Source organism: Chenopodium album, chromosome 3, assembly GCF_948465745.1.
Source record: "Chenopodium album chromosome 3, dcCheAlbu1.1, whole genome shotgun sequence".
NCBI classification, from domain to species: Eukaryota; Viridiplantae; Streptophyta; class Magnoliopsida; order Caryophyllales; family Amaranthaceae; genus Chenopodium; species Chenopodium album.
The window spans coordinates 3058118-3080927 of NC_137836.1; the positions used below are offsets into that span (position 1 = coordinate 3058118).

Consider the following 22810-nt stretch of genomic DNA (forward strand, 5'->3'; position numbering starts at 1 on the left):
AATTTCATTTCAGTAAAAATAATTTAAATTAAGCAAAAATAACTTCAGTTCATCAAAAACAAGGTGAAGTAAACGGGGCCTAAACGATAAGATTAAAAAAAAAGAACGGAGGAAGTATAAGGAAAAAAAATTGTCATGTGGAATATTGTTAATATGTTGCAATTTATATTTTCATAATATCAAATTTTCATAAATACTAGAGATATTAATAATAACTGTTCACTTCACCTTAAAAAATATTAAGCAAAAATAAGTTCAGTTCAGTAAAAATAATTTTAGTTCAGTAAAAATAATTTCAGTTCAGTAAATATAAGTTTAGTTCAGTAAAATTCAGCTTTCTTTAAGAAGAATTATAATAGAAAATCATTAAAATAATTTCAGTTCAGCAAAAATAATATCAGTTTAGTAAAATTAAATTAAGTTTAACAAATATAATTTTGTTTCAGTAAAAATAATTTCAGTTCAGCAAAAATAAGGTGAAGTGAATGGCCCTAGACTTGTATGTTGTAGACCAAATGCACAAAAAAAAAAAAAAAAAAGGGATAAAATTATTACCCCAAGTATAAAATAAGAAATAATCAACAAGTTTAGGAAACAAGTCATATAATTATTTTTAGCAACCAATAACCACAATGTATCATTTTGGATATAAAAAAAATCAGAAAATTTAGGAAACAAATCATTTGATTATAGGCAACAATATCAAGTGAGATCCTAAGAAATCCCCCATATATAGTAATTAATCCCCAAAAATGATGGATGCAAAAATAGAGGATGCACCTATCATTGAAACATTGTAATTTAAATACATTTGCACAATTAGTTGCCTAATCTTCTTGATCCCCCACAAAATTTTAGGACAGCCAAATTTTTAATAAGAACTCATCAAATTTCAACCTCAAAGTTCTCCTCCATATTCTAATTCAAATTCTTGTTAATTGTTCTAATTAAAAGGAATATGTTCCATGATTTTTTATTTTGTTCAAGATTAATTTGTATGAGAGTTTTTGAGAATATTTTTATTCCATTATTTGTATTTTCGAATTCTCAAAAACATATCCACAACCCTTCACATGTATTTTTGCCTACATTCTAGCTACCAAAGATTTTTGCTTGAATTTCTAAGAATATTCTAGTAATTAAATTGAAAAATTGGCTAGGTAGGAACATTAAGTTTATAAAAATATAAAAAATAAAAATAAAATGGGAGCATGTTGTAGCAAAGAAGGGGATTATGGAGATCATCGACATATTGATACTTATGAACATGAATATGAACATGAAAATCATGTAATTGAAGGAGAATATGGAGCTTCAATTAGACTACATGGATCTTCTTCTTTTATTTCAATGGCATCTACACAAGGGAAGAAAGGAATCAATCAAGATGCCATGACAGTTTGGGAGGTAAACTTCTAAACTTTTTTTGAATTGAGTGTTTTGGTTATATGCTCCATCCGTCTATTAAACGTCATTTTTGTACCGAATGAAATAAATACTTTCTACTCCGTACGATTTTTTAGTCTCATTTAATTTATCTTGATCTATATTTTCAAACTATGTAATTTTACTGTAATTTTTTTACAATTACGCTATTAAAAAATTAATGGTCAAAGTTGAGCGTTGGAAAACGTACTAGTCAAAGTGGAATAACTAAAAAAAACCCGTAGTTTTTTTTACTTATTAGCCACTTTAAGAGTAAGGGATAACTTAAGTGATAAGAATTGTTCTCCAGATTTCAAGAGATTGATTCTCACCACCCGTCCTTGTGGTTCTTTAGATACGAAAAAAAAAATAGCCACTTTGACTTTTAAAGGCCAAAGGGTCACCAATAGCAAACTACAATTTACTTTTAAGTCAGAATACTTTATTTTTAGTTAATAAAAAAACACATTTGAGTAAATCTAACAAATCAATGTGATAATGTAATGTATTACAAAGTCAATTGCTTGAAAGTGAGGGATAACTTAGGTGGTTAAAGCTCCTCTCCCGATTGTATCACCCACACTTGTGAAGTTGTGGCTCTCTAAACAACAATAAAACAAAATCAATTTTTTTTTTTATTCATATAGTAATGTAAATGAGTCTTCATTTAAGATAATAGGCTGCACAGAACAACTAATTTATGTTTAAACAAACTCAATTTGTCAAATATATCAAAAGATTCAAAACTAGCATAAAATTTGAAACATTGGATGTTTCAATGAATGTTACACTAATGTATAACGGTTGAAGCCAATTTGCCAATTAAAATCAAAATAAGTATATTGATTTCAAACTTTTTATGTTCTCCAATTTTCATCATTCTTCCAGCAGTACCATCAATTGTCACATGGCAAAATTACGAGTAGACAAAATATATACATGTATGTATGGCTATGTATGTACATGGAGACAAATGTAGCAAGATCACAACCTGTCATGCCTATGTTTCATCTTACGTATAAATCACAAAAGATGGTGAAAGGGGGGTGTGAATAGCGTGCATATATTAAGTACAAAAAATGGAGCATTAGGCAACTCTTTACTAGCAAAAATATAACATTGTAATGTGCTAAATTTTAATATGGTGGTTTCAGGACTTTGCTGGTGAAAAAGATGTGTTCTTTTGTGGGGTGTTCGACGGGCATGGACCGAGTGGTCACAAGGTAGCTCGAATTGTCCGCGATCAGCTACCAATAAAGCTCTCCACTGCTCATAAGCTTCTACATATGAAAGGGCATAGCACGAGTGATATCGATGCATTTTATGAGGATGAAGATGGTGCATTGCTACAAGCATATCCTAGCAACGGCAAGACTATTGATAGCCACCACGACGGAGATAATTCTGATGTTGTACAATTGTGGAAGGCTGGCCTTTTAAGGTCATTTAGAGAAGTGGATAAAGAGCTCAGCCGCGACCCTACAATTGAGAGCTATTGTAGTGGTACAACGGCTGTAACGGTTGTCAAACAGGTTGATTTTCTTGGTTATTCTTTATCATTAGTCGATATTGTTTAGTTAAAAAAAAATGATTATAGATTAATTAGTTAGATTTTGTCTAGCATACTTTAGTTTTGCACTTTCATACTAGTTTGATTTTGTCTAGCATAATTTGGTTTTGTCAAATAATAGGTTGATTTTCTTGGTTAAACTTTATCATTAATCGATATTGTTTAGTTCTTAAACAAATAAACTTGGTTAGAGCATGATCATACATTAGTTAGTTTGATTTTGTCTAGCATAGTTTGATTTTGCACTTTTATATGACTTTTACATCCGTTTAATAAACAAAAGCAATGCAAAATTAATATGATCATGGAAACAAGTTTATATACTATAACATGTTTATGTAGTAAAACTATGCAAGTTTTCCCCTTGGTGTAGGGAGATCATCTAATAATCGGAAACTTGGGGGATTCGCGTGCAGTTATGTGCACACGAGGGGACAAAGGACAAGTTATACCACTCCAATTAACGGTAGACTTGAAGCCAAGCCTTCCAAGGGAAGCCGAAAGAGTGAGGAGTTGTAGTGGTCGAGTTTTTTCTCTTGAAGAGGAGTCTCATGTTCTTAGACTATGGCTGCCTGATGAAGATAGCCCCGGACTTGCCATGACTAGAGCATTTGGTGATTTCTGTCTTAAAGATTATGGTCTTAGCTCTACCCCTCAAGTCTTCTACCACCAATTGACTGATCAGGATGAATTCATTGTCCTTGCAACTGATGGGGTAAGAAACCTTACATGTTCTAATTGTGTTGCTCCTTAATTTTTTGTTACATCTAGCCTAATAAGCTTCACTTATACCTAAGAAAATAAAAATTTGTGATTTTTACAGAGACATTTCACATTGTGAATTAATAACCATAGTTTTATATTCCTGACTTTGAATTTTGACCATCAGAATCAAATGTGACTTATTATTTCAGGTCAAAGATAGTGACTTATAATTTTGACCATCAGAATCAGATGTGACTTATAATTTATGAATCACGTGGAACACGAAGTATGCTTGTTACATATGTGGTATGTTACTAAGGTTATACAATATTTTGCAGGTGTGGGATGTGCTAACAAATTTTGAGGTAGTAAAAATAGTCTCAGCAGCAAGGAAGCGATCCCATGCAGCAAAGTTCCTAGCAACGCACGCAGTTCGTGCCTGGAAGAGCAGGTTCCCATCCTCACGAACTGATGACATTGCGGTGGTTTGCTTATTCTTCAAGCCTCCACCCCCCGGAAAATCCATGTCAGAAGTCAGCCACATTACTCCTGACAGCTTGAGCCACCTTAATTCTTCAGTATCTCAACATACATACAGAAGCATTAGCAGTGATGCTGAGGAGGGGTTCGATTTTAGGGACAACAAAGGTAAGTTTCAGGACATTCCAGAGGATTGGGGTGAAGGTGAAAGTTTAGTGGACACATCATTGAATTTTCCGCGGTATACAAACTCTAGACACAAAGGCAGACCAACATCAAAAAGTGCTGATAGCGATTTTTGATACAAATTTTTTAGCTTAGGGGAATGAATGAATTAGGGCAGTGAATGATTTTGTGTACATATATATGGTTTTGAAAATGGCTAAAAACCTGCCTAAAGTGAGAAAAGTGTGAGGAACTCTGAAAAAATTTTGTTTTCCTTAATAGTTCAAACTTAAAAGGAAGATACATATAGTTGAATCACATACTAGTTCCTCTTAGATGAACCAAAAGCTGAAACAAAGAAGTTGAACTTCATATTTCTTCTATCATAAGATGTTGCCTAATTGCCCAGAAAAGGAGGAGAAAATAGGAAAAGATGTGAAAACTAAACAGAGTCTCATCGGTTGTAATTTTGTGAATACAAGCCTTGTCCCGCTAACATATAGTTGATCATTTTTTATTTATTTTTTATTATCTCGTCTTTATAACCAGTATCGAATCCAAAATCACCAATAAATACCATCAATGCACTAGTATATACTCCGTAAACAATAGAAATATTATCACAAATCACATGAATGACCAATAAATCTTCAAACAAAGTTACAATTATAATCAGCAATTATATAAATGATTCTCGATCTTAACCTTATTTTGGACTGAAAATTATTTTAATGAACGGGATCTTTTTTTTTTCCAAACTCAAATTATTTTTACTGATGAAACTTAATTTTCATTGATGCTCTACTACTATATATGTATAGAGTTACTGAATTTTATTAAATACCAGTAATAAACTAATTTATGCTTTTGAATGATCAAGCAAGTTGTCTTCAGATCACCACGCCCAGGTCAATTTTTCAAAATAATCAAACCAATATTGGCATATGATAATGTTCTGGAAAATTGATTACATTGCTTTGAAAGGCAATTGCGTTAACTGATTTACATGGAATTTCTTTCAAATTATCAGCTAAAATAAGTATATACACCATATTTCTGACAAAACAGAACTTTGCAAGACCCAGCCTCACGTGTCTCGTCTATCATGAATCATCACAACGGTATCTATGTACTCTTAAGTCTTAACAGCGGAAGCCCTCGAGACCTGTACGATACCTGTCAGTCTGAAGCTCTCGAGGCCTGAACAGAGGCCACCTGAGAATTATAGAAAGCTTCATTTAGAAAAGTCGAAAACTAGAGAAGAACACACACAACATTGTGGAGACGCCACTTGATACCAAAATTAAATAGGCTCTACTCTAGCGATATTATGAAACCCTAACAACTTACATCAAGGATAAGGACTATATATGCAATATACCTATAGGGTAGGGTGTATAATAAAGTTAGATTTTGAACCTGCAGAAACTGTCCATTCGATGATGAAGTTCCACAAGTTCATACGATAATAAAATACTCCGTATTTTTAACCTTTAATCATGTTCAGATGAGAAAATTTTAAGAAGTATTAGTTGCTTCAGTGGATCGGTGAGCCAATGTTATGATAAATCATAGCATGGAATCTAATTATATCCTAAATCAAGGAATCATCTCTTCGAATAGAAAAGTTACTCCAGTCCCCCAGAAATTATAACAATTCCTCTCGTCCCATACAAAATTCCACCTTCAAAAAATTGGAAGAAATTGGAATATTGATGGATCCATATATGGATATGAATCAGAGCAAGAGTGATGGAGGAAAGCAAATTTCTTCCCTTAGAATACACAGAAATGGAGATAAGATCAGAGAATGCAGACCCATTTCTCCTTTACACTACCCTACACATGCACTTCCCTCTCATTCTCTTCTAGTCTTCCCTACCCCTCTCTCCTCCATTGCTTTCCAAAAAAAAACATAATAGTGTTCCAGTTTGGTGTAAGAGAAGCAGGATAAACATACCGATTGATTTCAGGTAGGGTAAGCCTGTCAATAACGATACTTTTGACCAGATCGGAAACACAGCCTTCCCTTCTTATAACCACCTGAAATTCCAATATTTCCCCCAAAAAAATATTATAAAAAATATAAAAACATAAGATTAATATCTAATAGATATACAAAAATATATAATAAGTATGAAATCCTCAGAAACCAGAATTAATATTGACCTCAACAGCAATTGCCTCTCTTATTTGCATTATCATCACTTGCCCTATCACACCTAAGCTCCATAGAGTTCTCAGCTTTATCAAACAGTACTTCAGCAAACTGAAACCAAAGAAACAAATTATGCAATAAATAACTAAATACGGCGCATCAAGATGGAGACAGATTATTCATGAAGTAATCCATCAAGCAATGTTTTCAAGAACAATACAAATTTTTAAACAATGACCATAAGATATTCACAGAGATGATTCGGCCAAAAATATAATTTTTGACAAGAATAATACCAACTTCAATTATCCTTATTTAGATAGTCTCACTGTTTGATTAAGTGGGAATAATACCAAGTCTATTAGATGTCTTCCACTCTTCCCAAAGCATAATTAGCTATTTAAGCAAGTACACACGTCACATACTATTTGCCTCAAAATTGTGTACTTTCTTTCTTATATTTTATTTTCAAGAAAAAAGCCTAATAACAATATACTCCAACTCCCCACGCCCCTTTTCTTTTTACCCACCTCCATTGTTGACCCCCTTGGCCTCCTATTGCAACAACCAGCAGCAGCACCAAACAGAAGTTACACTGATTGGTACCTGCTCCTTATTCCACTGCTAAAGTAGTCATCCAGCGGTTAAGAGACCCCCTTAATGGTAAGCAAAAACCTCATAAAAATCCAAATGGTAACAGTGCACAGGTGGCAGAAAGCGACTAGTGTTGGTGTGCAGTAAAGGAGCAGAGACATGTAAGGAACGACGATGTTGAGACTTAGTCTCGGCTTTTCTTCTTGACTAAGTTGTTGATAGCTTGTATCTAGAGGATTATTGTTGTCAGGCTATGCCAATGAATGTCAATACTCAGCTCTCAAAACCATGTATAAAAAGGCTCAAGGGCACCAAGGCATTTCAGAGTTCCCTGCGCCTAAGGTGTGCCTCTGTGCGCCTCAAAGAAGAAAGGTGCATATAATAAACAGTAAAAAAAAAAAAATTCAGTAAAAATCTTTTTGCGCCTCCGGTGCACCTTATCAAAATCGCTTTGCCTAGACAACAAAAGGGGCATGACCCCTAACGCCTTCCGTCTCAGCGCCTAGGCACGCCTTTTCAAACAATGCTCAAAACATTTTGTGAAATCAACATACAACCCTTCTGACTACCAAGCTGAAGTAGGAAGTAGGAAGTAGGAAGCCTACATACTTACTAATTGTCCAGATGTTGCATTGGTGGTGAATTGATTATCTCAATTAATGCATAAACTACATATCCCTCATTGGACAGCCTTGAAGCATTTACTGCACTACTTAGCTGATTGATTGGACAAAGAAATCACAATTTTTCATGACTCTGCACTCACTCAAAACTTTTACGGATGCAGAGAGGGCTGCCAAAAGGATGATCACGAATAAACGATGATCACAGATAAACAATGGGATAATTTATGTTTCTCAGTCAACCATTGATAACATGGAACTTACAGAAGCAAATTTTCCTACCTCAATCCTCTACAGAATAAAAAGCTGAAACATGTATTTCTCCACAGCGGTCAACTAGCAGCTGCACTCAATAAATTCTATGCTAGCAAACTATTGTAACTCTACTCCTTAAAATACGCCTATACCCTAAGGCCCTAATACCAATTTACGGCATTAATATCATTAGCAATAAAGTAACATAACATAAACATTGTATATGGTAGAAAATAGGAAGAAAATGATGAATTCTGATTAATAAACTGAATTACAGTACTTTTGTATAATAATTCCACTTTCGAGAGGTGGACTCTATCCCAATTTAGCTTTCCAAAGATAACCCAAAACATTCAGCAATATTCAACATGATTATCTCTCTCTAATTAGCTCAATTTTAGAGCTTTTCCCTAATCCCAAAAATACCCATCTTCCATGATACTACCTCCATTTCAATTTATTTGCAACACTTTGGAACTAAGGCTCCATGGATTGCACTAAGGGTCTGCATTAAACCCTTTTCTTTTAGCAACGGTTCTAGATGAAGTAACTAGACCAATTCAAGATGAGGTTCCATGGTGTATGTTGTTCGCAGATAATATCATTTTGGTGGATGAAACTAAAGATGGGGTTAATGCCAAGTTGGAGCAATGGAGGCAAAAATTGGAATCTAAAGGGTTTAAGTCGGAGTAAGACTGAATATTTAATATGTCGCTTTGGTACTCAGAGGGGGACAAATAATGAAGTGGTGAGTTTGAATGGAAAGGATTTGACCATGAGTGAATGTTTTAAGTAACTTGGGTCGGTCATCCAGAAGAATGGTGACATTGATCACAACGTGACCCGCATGATTAAGTCGGGGTGGCTTAAATGGAGAGCGGTCACGGGAGTGTTATGTGACTGGAGCATTCCCTTACAGTTGTAGGGAAAATATTACCGGATTGCCATAAACCAGTCTTGTTCCATGGTACAAAATATTGGGCTTCTAAGAAGGAGCACATTAAAAAGATGAGGTTACAGAAATGCACATGTTAAGGTGGATGTATGTGAACACTCTAAGAGATAGAATCAGAAATTAAGTTATTCGCAAGAAAGTAGGTGTGATAGGCATTGCAAATAAACTAAGGGAAAATTGCCTGCTTTAGTTTGGGCATGTACGCTGGAGACCCGAGGGTTCACCGGTTCGAAGAGTGGGACCATGGAGGGGTTAATCAAAGGAGATGGAAGCCGAAAATTACTTGATTGGAAGGAGTTAGGAAGGATATAAAGTATATGGATTTGCATGAGGATGAAACATTGAATCGTAAGAGATGGAGGAAGAAGATTTATATCGATGACTACATGGAATAATCAAATTTGGTTCATGTAGCCGAAACCACTTATAAGATTAAGGCCTTGATTGATTGATTGATTGATTTTAGAACTAAGGCTTTGTTGTTGTTGTATTTACCATAAGTGGATACTACAAATTATTTGCAACAAAAGGTTTTCTTTCCTTTTTACTGGTCATTTATTTCTATGTCTCTCCTCATCACCACAACTTTACTTCTCACCCCCATTAACACTCACAAACAAATTTTATCTAGATGTTAGTAAATGTCACATCCCTACAAGGTAGTATATTATTTTTTGAGGGGATCCTCTTGCCTCTTCTCTATATCAATTCATAGCATATTGGTGATTAATCACCATGGTTAACATTAATATAGTCATATCTTATATTTTCTTAATCTCTCTTCTTCATCCCTTAATCTCTCTTCAATCCTTATTCTTCATTTTGGTCTCCATGTGAGCTAATTTGTAGCATGTTGCCATGTTGGGACTGTGTTCTAGCTTAAACTTATCAGGTTGTTGATTAGTCTTTTCCACTTAGCACCTAGGTGCGCCTTTTCATACACTAATTAATCTGCTACTAAATCTCCCTGAATTAGCCTAACCGGCATACTTATACAAGTATACTGTACTCCCTTGTGAATAAAATTCAAGTCCTCTCATACTATATAAAACAATGGAGAGAGAGAGAGAGAAAAGTTAATAAAAATAAATAAACAAATAAATAAATAAATAAGTAAATAAAAATTTAGAATGTTCAACAGGTTACAAATTGCTTAAAGCCATTTTGGAATGACACCCATGAACTTGAGATTAGTTCATCAATATGTGGGAGTTTTTAGAGAAAAGGAAAACTTGGGATTTATATGTGGGAGTTTTTAGAGAAAAGGGAAACTTGGGATTATTCCTACTATATTTTCTAAAAAAAATAAGAGTAAATCCAAGTTGATATCTGATATCAACGAGTTTTGTTAATATCAGGGTACCACTGTCATTTCACATTGTTTAGTAAGGGGCAAAATCGTAAAGAAAGATACTGATGCTGTTTTGTAAATGTTTCCCATTTTTTTATCCCCGTTTTGAAATGGAAGCGACGTTAACATATGCTTACCTCGTTTTGTCACTTTGATGTCTACCTTCTCCTTCTTCTGAAACCCAAATGTCGAAAACGAATTCAGGGTTGAATCGAATCCGACGAGTGTAGCTGAAAGTTTGATAACCCCATTACACTGTTGGCTGGACAACCCGATCCTCGATTGTCGGTAGCCCAGTTGGTGGGATCGGAGTTGCTGTCGGAGTTGTTGAATTGCCCGTGTAATCGGCTAATCGCAAAGTTGAAGACCGTGCAATCTTAGAAGGGTATTTGTTGGGAGTTCATCCCTATAATAAGGTAATTGAAATGCTAAATTGTTGTTTTAAATGTTGATTGATATAAAGGTTATTTGCTGGGAGTTGTTGAATTGCGAATCGATTTTTGTTTGATATAATTCTAGCTTGACGATTGATTGTGCAAAAAAAAGGATTAATGGTTTCTTCTAATTAGTTACTCCGTATTTAGAAGGCAATTGTAATGTAATACTTGAAAGAAGATTTTAATTTGGACAACAGGATTATAATTTCTTATTCAGAAGGTAATTGTAATGGTGAAATGTTCTTCAATATAAGTGCTTTAATTTTTACTTGATATTAGTGTTTGATTTTTATAATTGAAGGATTAGGTGTCTAGATCAGGAGTATAATATTTTGTTGTGTACAGGCATTAGAGGCTAGAAGATATGACTTGATTGTTTGTGAGATGGTGGAAGCGGATTACCCACCGTCCACCATCTTCGTTACCTCTGCTCAAGATCTTTGTTTCTCTCTCCTCCTACCCACATTTACCCAGATTTGATTAAAGGAAGGAGACGGTGTCAAATTTTCCGTCTATTTAAGATCCGTTACACTTTGGAAGTAAAATAGTGCAGCAACGGAGTCCTAGTCAGCATTCCACTAACTTACCAACTCTTTTTTCAAAAAAAGTTCGAAATATTTACAATAATGCCATGATATCAACATGGCTTGTTGATATCTGATATTAATGGGGACTAGCTCAATAAGTAATGTACTAGTAAAAAACAGATTATGATATGTGTATAAAGACTAAAGAGACTTGCTTCAACAACATAATGGTAATAAATGGTATTTACCTCAAGGGGAGAGCACACAGGAATTTCATCGCAATGAGTCACAATATCACCTGGACGAACTCCTGCAGATTCAGCTGGGGATCCCTCTGTTACCTGGAAGGTGTTTACTTTATAAGATTCCACATTGAGGACAGTTATTATAAGCGTGAAATAAGTCCGAGTTTAAATGTTAAATGAAGGCCTCAAATTGTATTGAAGAAACCCTGAACACAACAATTGAGCTATTCTCCAGAGTTGTAAAATACGGCATTCTCCATTGCAGTTTCAAGAAAGCGTGCAACGAGGTAAGGACTGAAAAAAGACATCCTTCAATTGTAAACATCACAAGCATATACAACAATGCAAACATATGATTATCCAAACGTAAGATTGGATTCAACAACAGATGATATATAAAAAGCAAAGACCACTATGGATTCCACAACTAGATGGCGTAGCCTGTAGGTGATAGGTCAAGGTGTACATCCAATTCGTATCAATCAATTAAATAAAGTTACCTTCTCTACAAATACCCCATTAATATCAGGAAATTTCTGGTATATTGTTTCAAGCCGGGCCATTTTCAAAGAATCAAGGATTCGAGTTCTCATTCCCAGCCAAGGTCGAACAATTCTCCTGCAAAATCCGGTACATATCACTACAGATGTTTTCTAAAGCATACATATAATGGTAGAGGCTTATACTGATGTTGACATGAAATTCAAAGCTCATTGTTTAAATAGAAGGAAATGGAAGAAAAAGAAGAGAAGAGAAAGTGGAGAGAACAATTTTTCTTGTTTGGGTAAAGGATTGGGGGAAGGAGAGGGAGGGATCCATATTCCCTTTCTATCTCATAAGCACAATCCCTCTAAAAGTGGCGAGTTGGATGGAAAATAGAGCTCACCTTTCCCCTCCCTTTCTCTTCCCTCCGTTCTCCTCTTTCCATCCCCTTCCTTTCCTTCCTGCTATCCAAACAAAGCGTACAAAGTCAACACTACAATGTGGATTCTAAATTTCTGATATAAAAATACATTATTTAGAAGAAATCACTACCTCCAAAATAAAATGTGAGTGGAAAACAAAAATTATTAAGATAATCTGAAACATAAAGGATAATTTTAAGCATCCATGGCCCAAGAATTGTAATATTAACCACTGTTTCATATGAGGTTCTCAACAAAAGCATGACAGTCAATTAATTTCATGACAGAAGTATTAGTTATTTTGGAGATAATGTTGGACCATTTATAATTTTATAGTTACACCCTAGGTTGCACAAGAACGGGTACTGACACAAATTCGAGTAACGGATACGGGAAAACGTCTATCTCATAATAAGGGACGCGGGTACGGGATGTTAAAATTCATATAATATATGTAAAAAAAAAATTCGACCATATATTTGTCATTCCGTCCTCTAATGGGTTTGGATAAGGAAAATGTGTCACTTTTTTTTTTTTTTAAAAAAAAGGTATAAGGAAAGTGTGTCACTCATCAGGGGAAAAAACTACTGTATACAAAATACATTAAAGACGGATTTTATTTAAAAACATAAAATATGTCAAACTTACATCATATTTCAACAAATTAAATGTGAAGATGCAAGAGAATAATGTTTATTACATAATTAATTCAATCACTTAAAAATTAACCACTTGAATAAGAGATCACTGTCAGCCATCAACTAGTTAATTTTTCAATGATTGACTAAAATAATATCAAACAAAATAAAGCAAGTACAAAGTATGGAAGGAAAACAAAATCATGTAGAAAGGAAAAACCAACAATGACATACCCATAACTTTTGAAGTGCTTCAAGCATCTCAGCAAAATGATATTGGGAAGAAAAACAAAACAGTTTGCATCAGTGAAATTCATTCCAATAACTGATCCCGAAGCGATGTCAACAAGAGGTCCGCCAACGCCATACTAGGACATAAAAAAAGAAGGTAAGCAAAATGTCCTGAAAATACCATTGCACTTCATCAAAAAAACACACAAAACAAATGTAAATACTTTGTAAGTATTTTAAATAAATCATTATTACAGCTTGGAATCTATAGACTGAAATTATATTTAACAACATAATACAAATTGAAAAGTTATAAATGTACTATCCTATTTTCATTAAAAATCAGACCATAAAGCAACATAGAATAACATTTCCACAGGATTATTAAGTGAATACAACTTTCCCTTGGTTATATATCTTAGTCCCCTAATAAGTCATCCAAAAAAAGATAGTCTCCTATTAAAAAAGTTAGTCCCCTATTAAGAAAGACAATCCCCTATAAAAAAATATATAGTCCCCAAAAGGTATATTGCTGTCTGATTTGTAATTAGGGTGGTCTTTCTCTTTGTTCAACAACATTTCACTACAAACAATGGACTCCAGGAATTTTATTTTTATATCTGGGGAAGAAGAAATTACTGGAAGAATTTTCATTTTGCTCGTTTCTCTCTCATTTTACCCAGTAATTTTCATCATCCAGTAAGTATTATCCCGCATTTAATTAAATTACTGCAATTAGGAGTATATTTTTTTCAGTCCATTTCTTTACTTTGTTCTTGCGAAGTAAACTAAAATTAAATTGTCATTGTATTTTATTGCTAATTTTCTTCAATTTTGCCATGGATTTGTTAGTTTTATTGATTATTGTTGTGTTATTTCTCTTATTTTTTTACTCCACGGCCTTTTTTATTAGGAAAATTTGATTTAAATAATCCAACCTTTGGCTGATTTATTTTAATAAAATCATTTTAATTATTCTACAATAATCCAGTTTTACCCCCATTCTTTTTTATTATGCCAAACCAGTCATCAATTTACAACAACAGGTTACCTTGCACGTGCCACATTTTGATTAGTCTAATTTTTTAAAAAACTTTTTTTTTCAAAAAAAAAAACATTTATATTTTCATTTCCCCTTTCCTCCTCAACTTCCTGCCAACACCAGAGCAACCAACCCCCCACACACACCACCAACACAACCCACTACCAATTCATAAACCACAATCAGCCACCCCTCCACTGCCCTTGCCCCTTGCCCTTACCCCCCCCCCCCCCCGCTCCTTCCTCGCCCTTTCTCCCCCACTCCCTCATCGTCAATCTCCACCTGACCCACCAGCCACCCTCCTTTATCAAAACTTGAAATTAATGGTCAGTAATTTCGATATTCAATAAATACCCGTCGAATCCACCTACCTCAGTCGAAAAACCCTTACCCACCTCCAAGAGAACCCCCACCCATCCTCCCTCAAAACAAAACCCAGGAGTATTCAAGGAGGGTTTTAGGAATTCGCAGTGTATAACGTGGTGGACTGGTGGGTGAGGTGATAAGTGTTTTGAGGTTGGTTACAAGGTGGCTGAATGGATGAGGGTGTCGGTTTATTTTGGAATTGTCAAAATTTTTATGAAGAGACTTTTTTTTTTTGGCAAATAATAAATGAAGAGACTTGAGAATTTTTTCACGTGAGTTAAAGATGTGTTAACTAGCCAGATAGTTAACTAGAGGTCCCAAAAGGTGAAAAAACTAAAAAGATAAACCATTGTTAAAACTAACTTTACAGCCTTCATTTACCCCACAAATCCTCTATAAGCAAAGGCTTTCAAAGATCATTATGACCAAATATTTACAGAATTTGTTGTATACACCCGGGTGTACTGTACTCCCAACTAACCCAAGGTTAGTTTTTGCTCTAGATTTGATGATTAAATAATAAACAATCATCAAAATGAGAACAAAACACTTATGGGTGTACGGTCACCTGGGTGTATATAACAAGCTCTCAAATATATATAACCTCATCTTACTTATATATTTCCCACGTCAAATGTGAACAGGCACCTGTAAATTACATCATTACAATGAAGACAAATATTAGCCATGCTATAAAGTATGAACCCATACAATAAGCAGTTAAGCACCGCACATGATCATATAAATTAGATTATACACCGAGATGCATGATTCTCATTGTGCACACAGCTTTTGCTGGCAACTATTGAAAAGTGCAAAATTAAGGTTATTAATTTCCAATTTTAACTTGTAAAGTATATTTTTGCAAATTTTAGGACGAGAATGCAATACTAGGGATTGAAAATATTATTGTAGAGAGATTTATTTTAGAAATTATGAATTTCAAAGCAATTTAGGAGTTGATTATAGTCAATGAATTAATATTAGGAAGATGAAATTGAAGAACTCATTATTGAAAGAATTTATTTCAAGTTTATATACTTAAGAGTACTTTTATTCCGGTTTTGTATTGTAATATAAGGTTGAATATAATGTTCATTTCATTATAAAGGATGTTCTTTTAAGTTTTAACACATGTGCTTTCTCATTACGATCCTTCTTTAATTGTTTAACAAGAATTGAACCTTTTTTTTTTGTTTTTTAAATGAGTTTTACGTTCTTTGGGTCTAATTAAAATGTATTCTTTGTAATTTACTTTATGAAATATGCTCTTCAATGAATGGAGATTAAATATGCTAATTGGATATGAACAATATGTTTTTTAGTACTTGGATAGTATGTTCTTTAAATCTTTCGAATTCATGTTCACCTGCTTTAACCCATATTTGTTTTTGAGTTCATGCTTTTACCCCTTATGTTCTTTTGAGTTCATGTTTATTGTTAGAATATATGATAATTATATTCTGATTTTATTGTATATCCTATATTTGTTATGTATTTATCTTGTGCATAATTATAGGTAGATAGCTATAGATTAGCTCCTTAATCTAAGGCTTAATACTAGGCTAAACTCTCTCTTGTACGATGTATATATTCTAGCTAATGCTAATGAAATGGCAAGCTAGAATATATCAATGGCACCTTTAAAAAGTTTTTTTTATCACCATGGTATGCTATTCCGCCTCTCTTGTCCTCATACCTCACCTCAAAATGGAAAAACCAAACGACACATAAAATCAATAAACAATATCATAAGGACCTTACTTGCTCATGCCTCTTTACCTCTCTCATTTTGGCATCATGCTCTAGAACTGGCCACGTATCTTTTAAACATTCTTCCAACCAAAATTTTAGGATTTAAGTCTCCAACTCAAATTCTATATCAATGTGATCCCATATACTCGGAGTTATGTGTTTTTGGTTGTTTATGTTTTCCTCTATTCCCGTCTATTTCTATTCACAAATTAAACCAAAGGTCCACTCCTTGTGTCTATCTTGGTCCCGCTCCAAATCATAAAGGGTCAAAGAGTTATGATATGTCAAATGGCAAGATTATCGTTTGTCGTCATGTGGAATTTGTTGAACATGAATTCCCATTTTCTAAACTTCACACTCCTCATACTAATGATTACAATATTCTAGATGTCAATCCTCTTGTTCATTACATGCATCACAATTTTAGCCCAATCCTCTTGCCCATTTCATTAGCATTAGCCAGAATATATACATCGTACAAGAGAGAGTTAAGCGTAGTTTTAAGCCTTAGATTAAGGAGCTAATTACCTATAATTATGCACAAGATAAATACATAACAAATGTAGGATATACAATAAAATCAGAATATAATTATCAATTTTATCATATATTCTAAAATATATATTTTTTAGCTTTTTATGCTCTTTAGGGTTCATGTTCTATGAATTGAACCGATATGTCCTTTCGGATACTCGTTTTCTATGTTTTGAGGGGTGCCATTCTAAAATGAGTGCACGATCCATGCTAAAGCTAAGAATAAGAATGAATTTGCACTCATGCCTAAAATTTTTGGTTCAGAATCTCTGACCTTAACCAAAGGAAGCCCCAGTCTGATGGTTTAGTGTTCATAAGAATCTGTAGCCCTATGCCAATTGATTATATGCAGCTACAAGCGAAGTGAACCAATAAGTCACAATCTAGGGTTTATTGTCGGAGACATTTGATGCTATGTGCAACTAATGGACACATGAAACAAGAAATCTGTTTTAGTCAAACACTATAAAATTCTTCAGTTAACATCAATTTGAAACAGTTACCAAAAAAAAGAAGAAAAAAAATGTTAATTATCTTATATAACCTTTGTTCTATAAGTCATCACCAATATGGTTTCAAATTAAGGAGCATTAATTAAAAAAAAAGGAATTAAAATTAAATGGAAGAAGCAATTCTCCAGGTTTATTAAAGAATCAAGTGGTATAAACAGCCACTTACACGTGAAATTACGTAGCCTGTAGGCAAAACATCATCAGAATCCAAATCGTGGTCTTTGAGCAAAACTTCTCCCTGAGCAACCAGCAAATTGTACGAGCTAGCATGTCGACCAAGGGCTACCACACTCTTCCCAGGAGAAAACAGCTCAAAATCAGGCAGAAGAGTGGCAACATGAAGTTTAGGAACAGATGGCACCGTAAGAATGGCAATATTGTGATGAAGATCAACATGTGAAATGGAACCAGGCACTGTTTCGCGATTGGGCAAATGTACTTCAACCTGAAACAATAAACACCATCGGCTTAAAGTTATCACTCTATGCTTAACCATGGCTGTACATTTTATTTTAGTTTAATTCAATGGCACACAATTAACTTAAATAAATGATCCTAACCTTTATTAGTATTTGAACCGCGTAAGACCATGCAACATATCCTTCAAATAATAAATATCTTTTTATATATAATTTTACATGTGCACACTAACAAAACTTAGTTATCTGTTAATACGGACCAAGACATTAGACTGAGTTGGTAAATATTCCCATTACACACCACTCAATAACTCCAAAAACTTCCTTGATTTCTTAGTATTTGATTGCAACATTCACAAGCATCAATGTGCAGCAAGTTTTATACAATCCTCAAGAAAACTACATATTACAAGTATCACATGTAACAAAAAGATCAACCAAAATAATATTGTTAAAATGATTCAGCCAGCTCATAAGAGCATTTTTCACATTGTCATAGGCCATGTTCAGCGATGGCGTTTGAGGTTATAAAATAATACAATGTAAAAGGTTATAAAATAATACAATGTAAAAGGTTATAAAATTTATCTCAATCTATATCATGATATCATCAAAATGTCAACTTTTAACAATTCTTACCTATAGATAATTTAAGATACTAATGGTCAACGTTGTTCGTTGGAAAAAGTGCCAAATTAAATGGGGACAATAAAAGCACCTAAAGATAACATTTCAACTACTATCTTTGTTCGAATTTACTTGTATTAGACTTTATACAAGTGGAAAAGCAGAGTAATAAATGGGAAGGTGAGTGAAGGATTGGGACCCAAATCAAGAGAAAAGGATAAAAATTTCTTATACAAGAAATGAGGCAAGTAAATTAGGACATCCCAAATAAGAATATGGGGCAAGTATAGAAGGAGTGATTTTCAATACAATAGTGTTGCTATGCCAATTAGACCTAGAACAGGAGAAGGGTGCTCCATCAAAAGAAGGATAAGAAATTATGAGCAATTTTTAGGAAACTAATAGACAAAGACCTTTGGGTAAAATCTTAAGGGTACATGGAGAGGTATAGAAGCAATGAAGAGGATGCCACCAAGCAACACCACCTTCATCAGAAGTTATTTGTTAAAAAATGTCAGCATAGTATGACAAGCCACCTCTACTTCTATTAATGGGCTATGTAAATCGTGGGAGGTGCTCCCAAGAGAACAAACAAAAAAAAAAAAAAAAAAAAAAAAAACAATTTAGTATCTTCATGAGTTCAAAGGCTTTAAATCCTTTTCATCTACTTTTATAAACGCTGCTATAAAGCTTAGCAAAGAAACATCACCCAAAGGGGTGGCATTTTTGTTAAGTAATTGACTGTGTATCACTCAAGAGGAAGAAACAGAATAGAGGTTGGGTGAAGCCACAAGGATGCTTCGAGGAAAGCACTGGGGTTAGACTGGGGGTTGCTAGCATGCTGGTCACAAAGAAGGACAGGAACTGAGTGGGTTATGCACTCAGCAACAATATAACATTAGCTATTTAAGACAAAGTGTACGTTTCTAATTTGTAGTCACATATCACATTGTGATCATGGAGATGCACAATATAACACCCACCATACACCAATTTAGCATGTTGTTACTGAAATTGAAAACACTACTAAATTTAATACTATCAAGTATCAACCATAATGTTTCATTACTAATCTCCAAGCAAAGGAAAAACATTCAGGAGTATACATCTTGTAGGAGTGGTAAAGTGCTACATATACCACAAGCATAAAAAACAAGGCATGAACACTATAAGTAATAAGACTAACCGTAACATTGGTAATGGTAGGCATGGTATCCTTATATCCTATGAAGAGACTAGCAGAGGTTAAGATCGTTCCATACATATCATTCCACTCGATGAAAAATCCTGAGCAACTAAAACGGAACTTTTCTCCTGTAATAAAATAACAAATTTGTCAAAATTCATTTACAAATCTGCTAAACAGATTCTTAGAATTAATCAATAGGCAAATGCCCAAGCAAACCTACGAAAGACGTCAGTCCAACAACAGATGGCGCAACTCTAAAAGCAACAGATCTTGCAATTCGACTTTTATAGTCACCTTCATCCAAGGTACAAAACTCTCCATTATTTCTCAATCCTGTTGAAAGTGAACTGAATTCAATATTGTCCCCAAACAAATGGTAACAATTGACAACAAGGAAAGAATGCTCAATTGAAAAAGTCAAGTTCTACAAGAATAAGCATATTTAATATAGGGTCACTCATCAATAGGTCAGTAAAATATCTGTTAACCCACCACACAATTAGAGATGTGTAGCATTTTTTTTCTTTAAATTAATCCATATTTGCAATGGCGAGTGTACAATGACTACTTATAGCCTCCATTGTTCTGCAGAAATGTGTGAAAAAAGAGCATAAATAAGACCATATATTGCCAGTTTTCTACTATTCCTCAAAACTTGTGTATAGCTACAGCCTCTAGATTTTAGAGTTCCTGGATCAATGCATTCCTTCTTTAGTTCTTCACTAATTATTCAAACACAATTATACAGGAATACAAGAGTATGCCCAAACAAACAAATCCAAAATACTTGTCTGCGTCCAAATTTAAAATTCAGAAATAAGATTGCATATTTGCAGTCACGAAATTCCTTTGAAAGAATCAAACTAACAATAAGACCATCTATACATTCTTAAAGCATTCATTTGATATCATGTACAATATAATGATAGACATGAACAGATTAGTAAAGAGCATAAAACATACCGCCTACATATTTTGGCTTTTTATTAAACTTCAAAGGACCAACTTTTGTTTTTATCGTCGCTGCCAATGAAATAAAACTGTGTTAACAAAGAAAATTTGTCTATGATCAATAGATTAAGTATAACTTTTATATCATAAATATATATACAGGTAACAGGCTCATTGTTCAATTACTAAGTAGCGAATATACAATTCACATAATACACACACTTTAACCAGTTAATTTGGCAGCATGATTCCAGCTTAAGTGGCTCACTCGAGACTTTGAGTCAAGTACATAACTATACAAAAACATATTTTCAGATAAACTATACTCTCTCAGTCAGGATACAACACAATTTATCCCCCGTCTCAACCCCGTGCTTAACATTCACCGCGAATTCACTAAAACGCCGTTTGTCTACTGTAATTAGTTAATTACCATCCTCTCTTCATTTATAGGGGTATTGTTCAGAAATCTACACATTATCTGTTTTTAATCAAAGTAATGTAACAATTTGCTATCCGGTAATCTGACAATAGTATACGTGACTATTATTTTTGTACCAATGTGCATGAAATTAAGAATAAGGTGCATATATAAAATAATCGCTCAACAATACGAGTATTCTACCTTATTTTCTTATTTTACTAAGTAATTAATGTCCTAGTGTTCATTATTTATCAAAATATTCTTCAAAATTCTTTCAAAAAAAAAAAAAAAATTTCTTCAAAATAAAATCAAACTAACACTAAATTGCAACATTGTTTTGCTAATAGTGATATCAAATTGTTAACAATAATCCAGAAAAAAACAAAAGTCGAATTTTTTATTCAGATATATAATTGAGTTTATAACTATATAAGCAAAAACAAGAAATTGATCAAAATTGAAATTACGGGGAAAAAAACCTTCGCCTCGTCGAATTTTGTCGAGTCTTTCGTAGACAGTAAGAGGACGCGATGACTGAGGTTCCTCCGGCTGATCAATGTCAGACATTGCTGCCAGTAACGAGCACCAATTACCGGAAATTCCTTCCAAAACCCAAAATTCTGAGACAATGGGCTCTTCTTCCTTATTAGTAGTATATGCAAATTCGAGGTTTTATTTACTGTTTGCTAGTTGCTACGAATTACTCCGTATTTGTAAATTTATTACTCCGTATATCTATTTATTTTTGGCACGAATTACCTTACGTCGTAAAGATATAATATTATAATCTCACACAAATTCTTATAGGGCTGTTTATTAGTCCAAGACCAGACCGATCCGGATTAGACCGAAGATTGAAAATTACTCCGTAGAATTTTAAGAATTAGAGATCAGACTGATTAAGCTAGGACCAAACCCGGTTCGGACCGAGAGAATCGGTACAAAACCCGGACCAAAATGCTTTGGACCGATTACAGAATTTTTAAAAAAGAATACTAAATTTTTAATAAAGTTATGAAAAACACGAAAAAAAGTAAAGGAAAAACTATATTTTAACATCCTTTTTACGTCTTTTTTGTATGTTTAGTACAAAAAAACTTATAAAGTTAAAGTTTTCTAAGCTTATAATTTTAATCATTACTTAAAGTTTCACGCATATTTTTTCCAAGACCGATTTTTATAAGGTTTTGGACCGAACCGTACCGAAGACCGGAAAAATGAATTTCAAGACCCGAAGACCGAACCGATTAATCCGGTCCGGTCCGATCCGAGGTGGTCCGGTCCATTTTTCGGTCCGGACCGATTTATGAACACCCCTACCAGTTATAATAGAAGTTACTTCAATAGTATTATAGAGGTTTTCCTATACCAATTGGTTGTTGGTGTAGTGATAATTGAGACTACACTTGGTAGGGAGGACCCGTGTTCGATCCCCCGCAACGACAATCGGGAGGGGACTGGAACCTAACCACCCAAAACTGATCCCCGAATCCGGATTAGCCCAAATGATGAACCGAATGGAACACAAAAAAAAAAAAAAAAAAAAAAAAAAAAAAAAAAAAAAAAGAGGTTTTCCTATTAGTGATCAGGGGTTACTTTATTAGTATTACATGATCTCTTATAAGTCAATCCAGCCTATATATTTTTTATTTTACATGAGAAGTAGTAGGAACAGATTAAACTCGTTTATAACTTTTATTGCCTTAAGATTGAATTGACAAGTAGAA

The 22810-nt window shown here is 33.9% G+C and overlaps 2 protein-coding genes across 4 annotated transcripts; one reads left to right on the forward strand and one right to left on the reverse strand.

The window, feature by feature from the left end:
* Positions 1-1203: 1203 nt before the first annotated feature.
* Positions 1204-4737, forward strand: LOC145610427 (putative protein phosphatase 2C 65). Its single transcript, XM_081665774.1, has 4 exons — positions 1204-1407; positions 2580-2957; positions 3369-3710; positions 4039-4737. Exons 1-4 carry the CDS (start codon positions 1204-1206, stop codon positions 4480-4482), a joined length of 1368 nt encoding a protein of 455 aa, XP_081521900.1. The 3' UTR covers positions 4483-4737.
* A 506-nt stretch (positions 4738-5243) lies between these two features.
* LOC145610437 (putative protease Do-like 14) lies at positions 5244-21691 on the reverse strand. 3 transcript variants are annotated; one of them, XM_081665782.1, is made up of 11 exons: positions 21563-21691; positions 20672-20731; positions 19925-20041; positions 19706-19833; positions 17640-17918; positions 13268-13401; positions 11991-12108; positions 11494-11586; positions 6515-6614; positions 6306-6388; positions 5244-5560 (listed from the first exon to the last, which is right to left on the reverse strand). In XM_081665782.1, the coding sequence occupies exons 1-9, from the start codon at positions 21648-21650 to the stop codon at positions 6516-6518; spliced, it is 1116 nt and encodes a 371-aa protein (XP_081521908.1). In that variant the 5' UTR covers positions 21651-21691; the 3' UTR covers positions 5244-5560; positions 6306-6388; position 6515. The 3 variants fall into 3 exon arrangements, with proteins under 3 accessions (XP_081521908.1, XP_081521916.1, XP_081521914.1); XM_081665790.1 differs by lacking the exons at positions 5244-5560; positions 6306-6388; positions 6515-6614 and adding an exon at positions 12377-12434; XM_081665788.1 differs by lacking the exons at positions 5244-5560; positions 6306-6388; positions 6515-6614 and adding an exon at positions 12377-12437.
* Between the last annotated feature and the right edge of the window lie 1119 nt (positions 21692-22810).

Coding starts and splice junctions, on each gene's coding strand:
- LOC145610427 (XM_081665774.1), top strand. CDS start 1,204: ATGGGAGCATGTTGTAGCAAAGAAGGGGATTATGGAGATCATCGACAT. Junction 2,958..3,368: donor CTGTAACGGTTGTCAAACAG/GTTGATTTTCTT, acceptor CCCTTGGTGTAG/GGAGATCATCTAATAATCGG. Junction 3,711..4,038: donor TTGTCCTTGCAACTGATGGG/GTAAGAAACCTT, acceptor AATATTTTGCAG/GTGTGGGATGTGCTAACAAA.
- LOC145610437 (XM_081665782.1), bottom strand. CDS start 21,650: ATGTCTGACATTGATCAGCCGGAGGAACCTCAGTCATCGCGTCCTCTT. Junction 20,732..21,562: donor CAAAATTCGACGAGGCGAAG/GTTTTTTTCCCC, acceptor TTTCATTGGCAG/CGACGATAAAAACAAAAGTT. Junction 12,109..13,267: donor AAGCACTTCAAAAGTTATGG/GTATGTCATTGT, acceptor CGGATTTTGCAG/GAGAATTGTTCGACCTTGGC.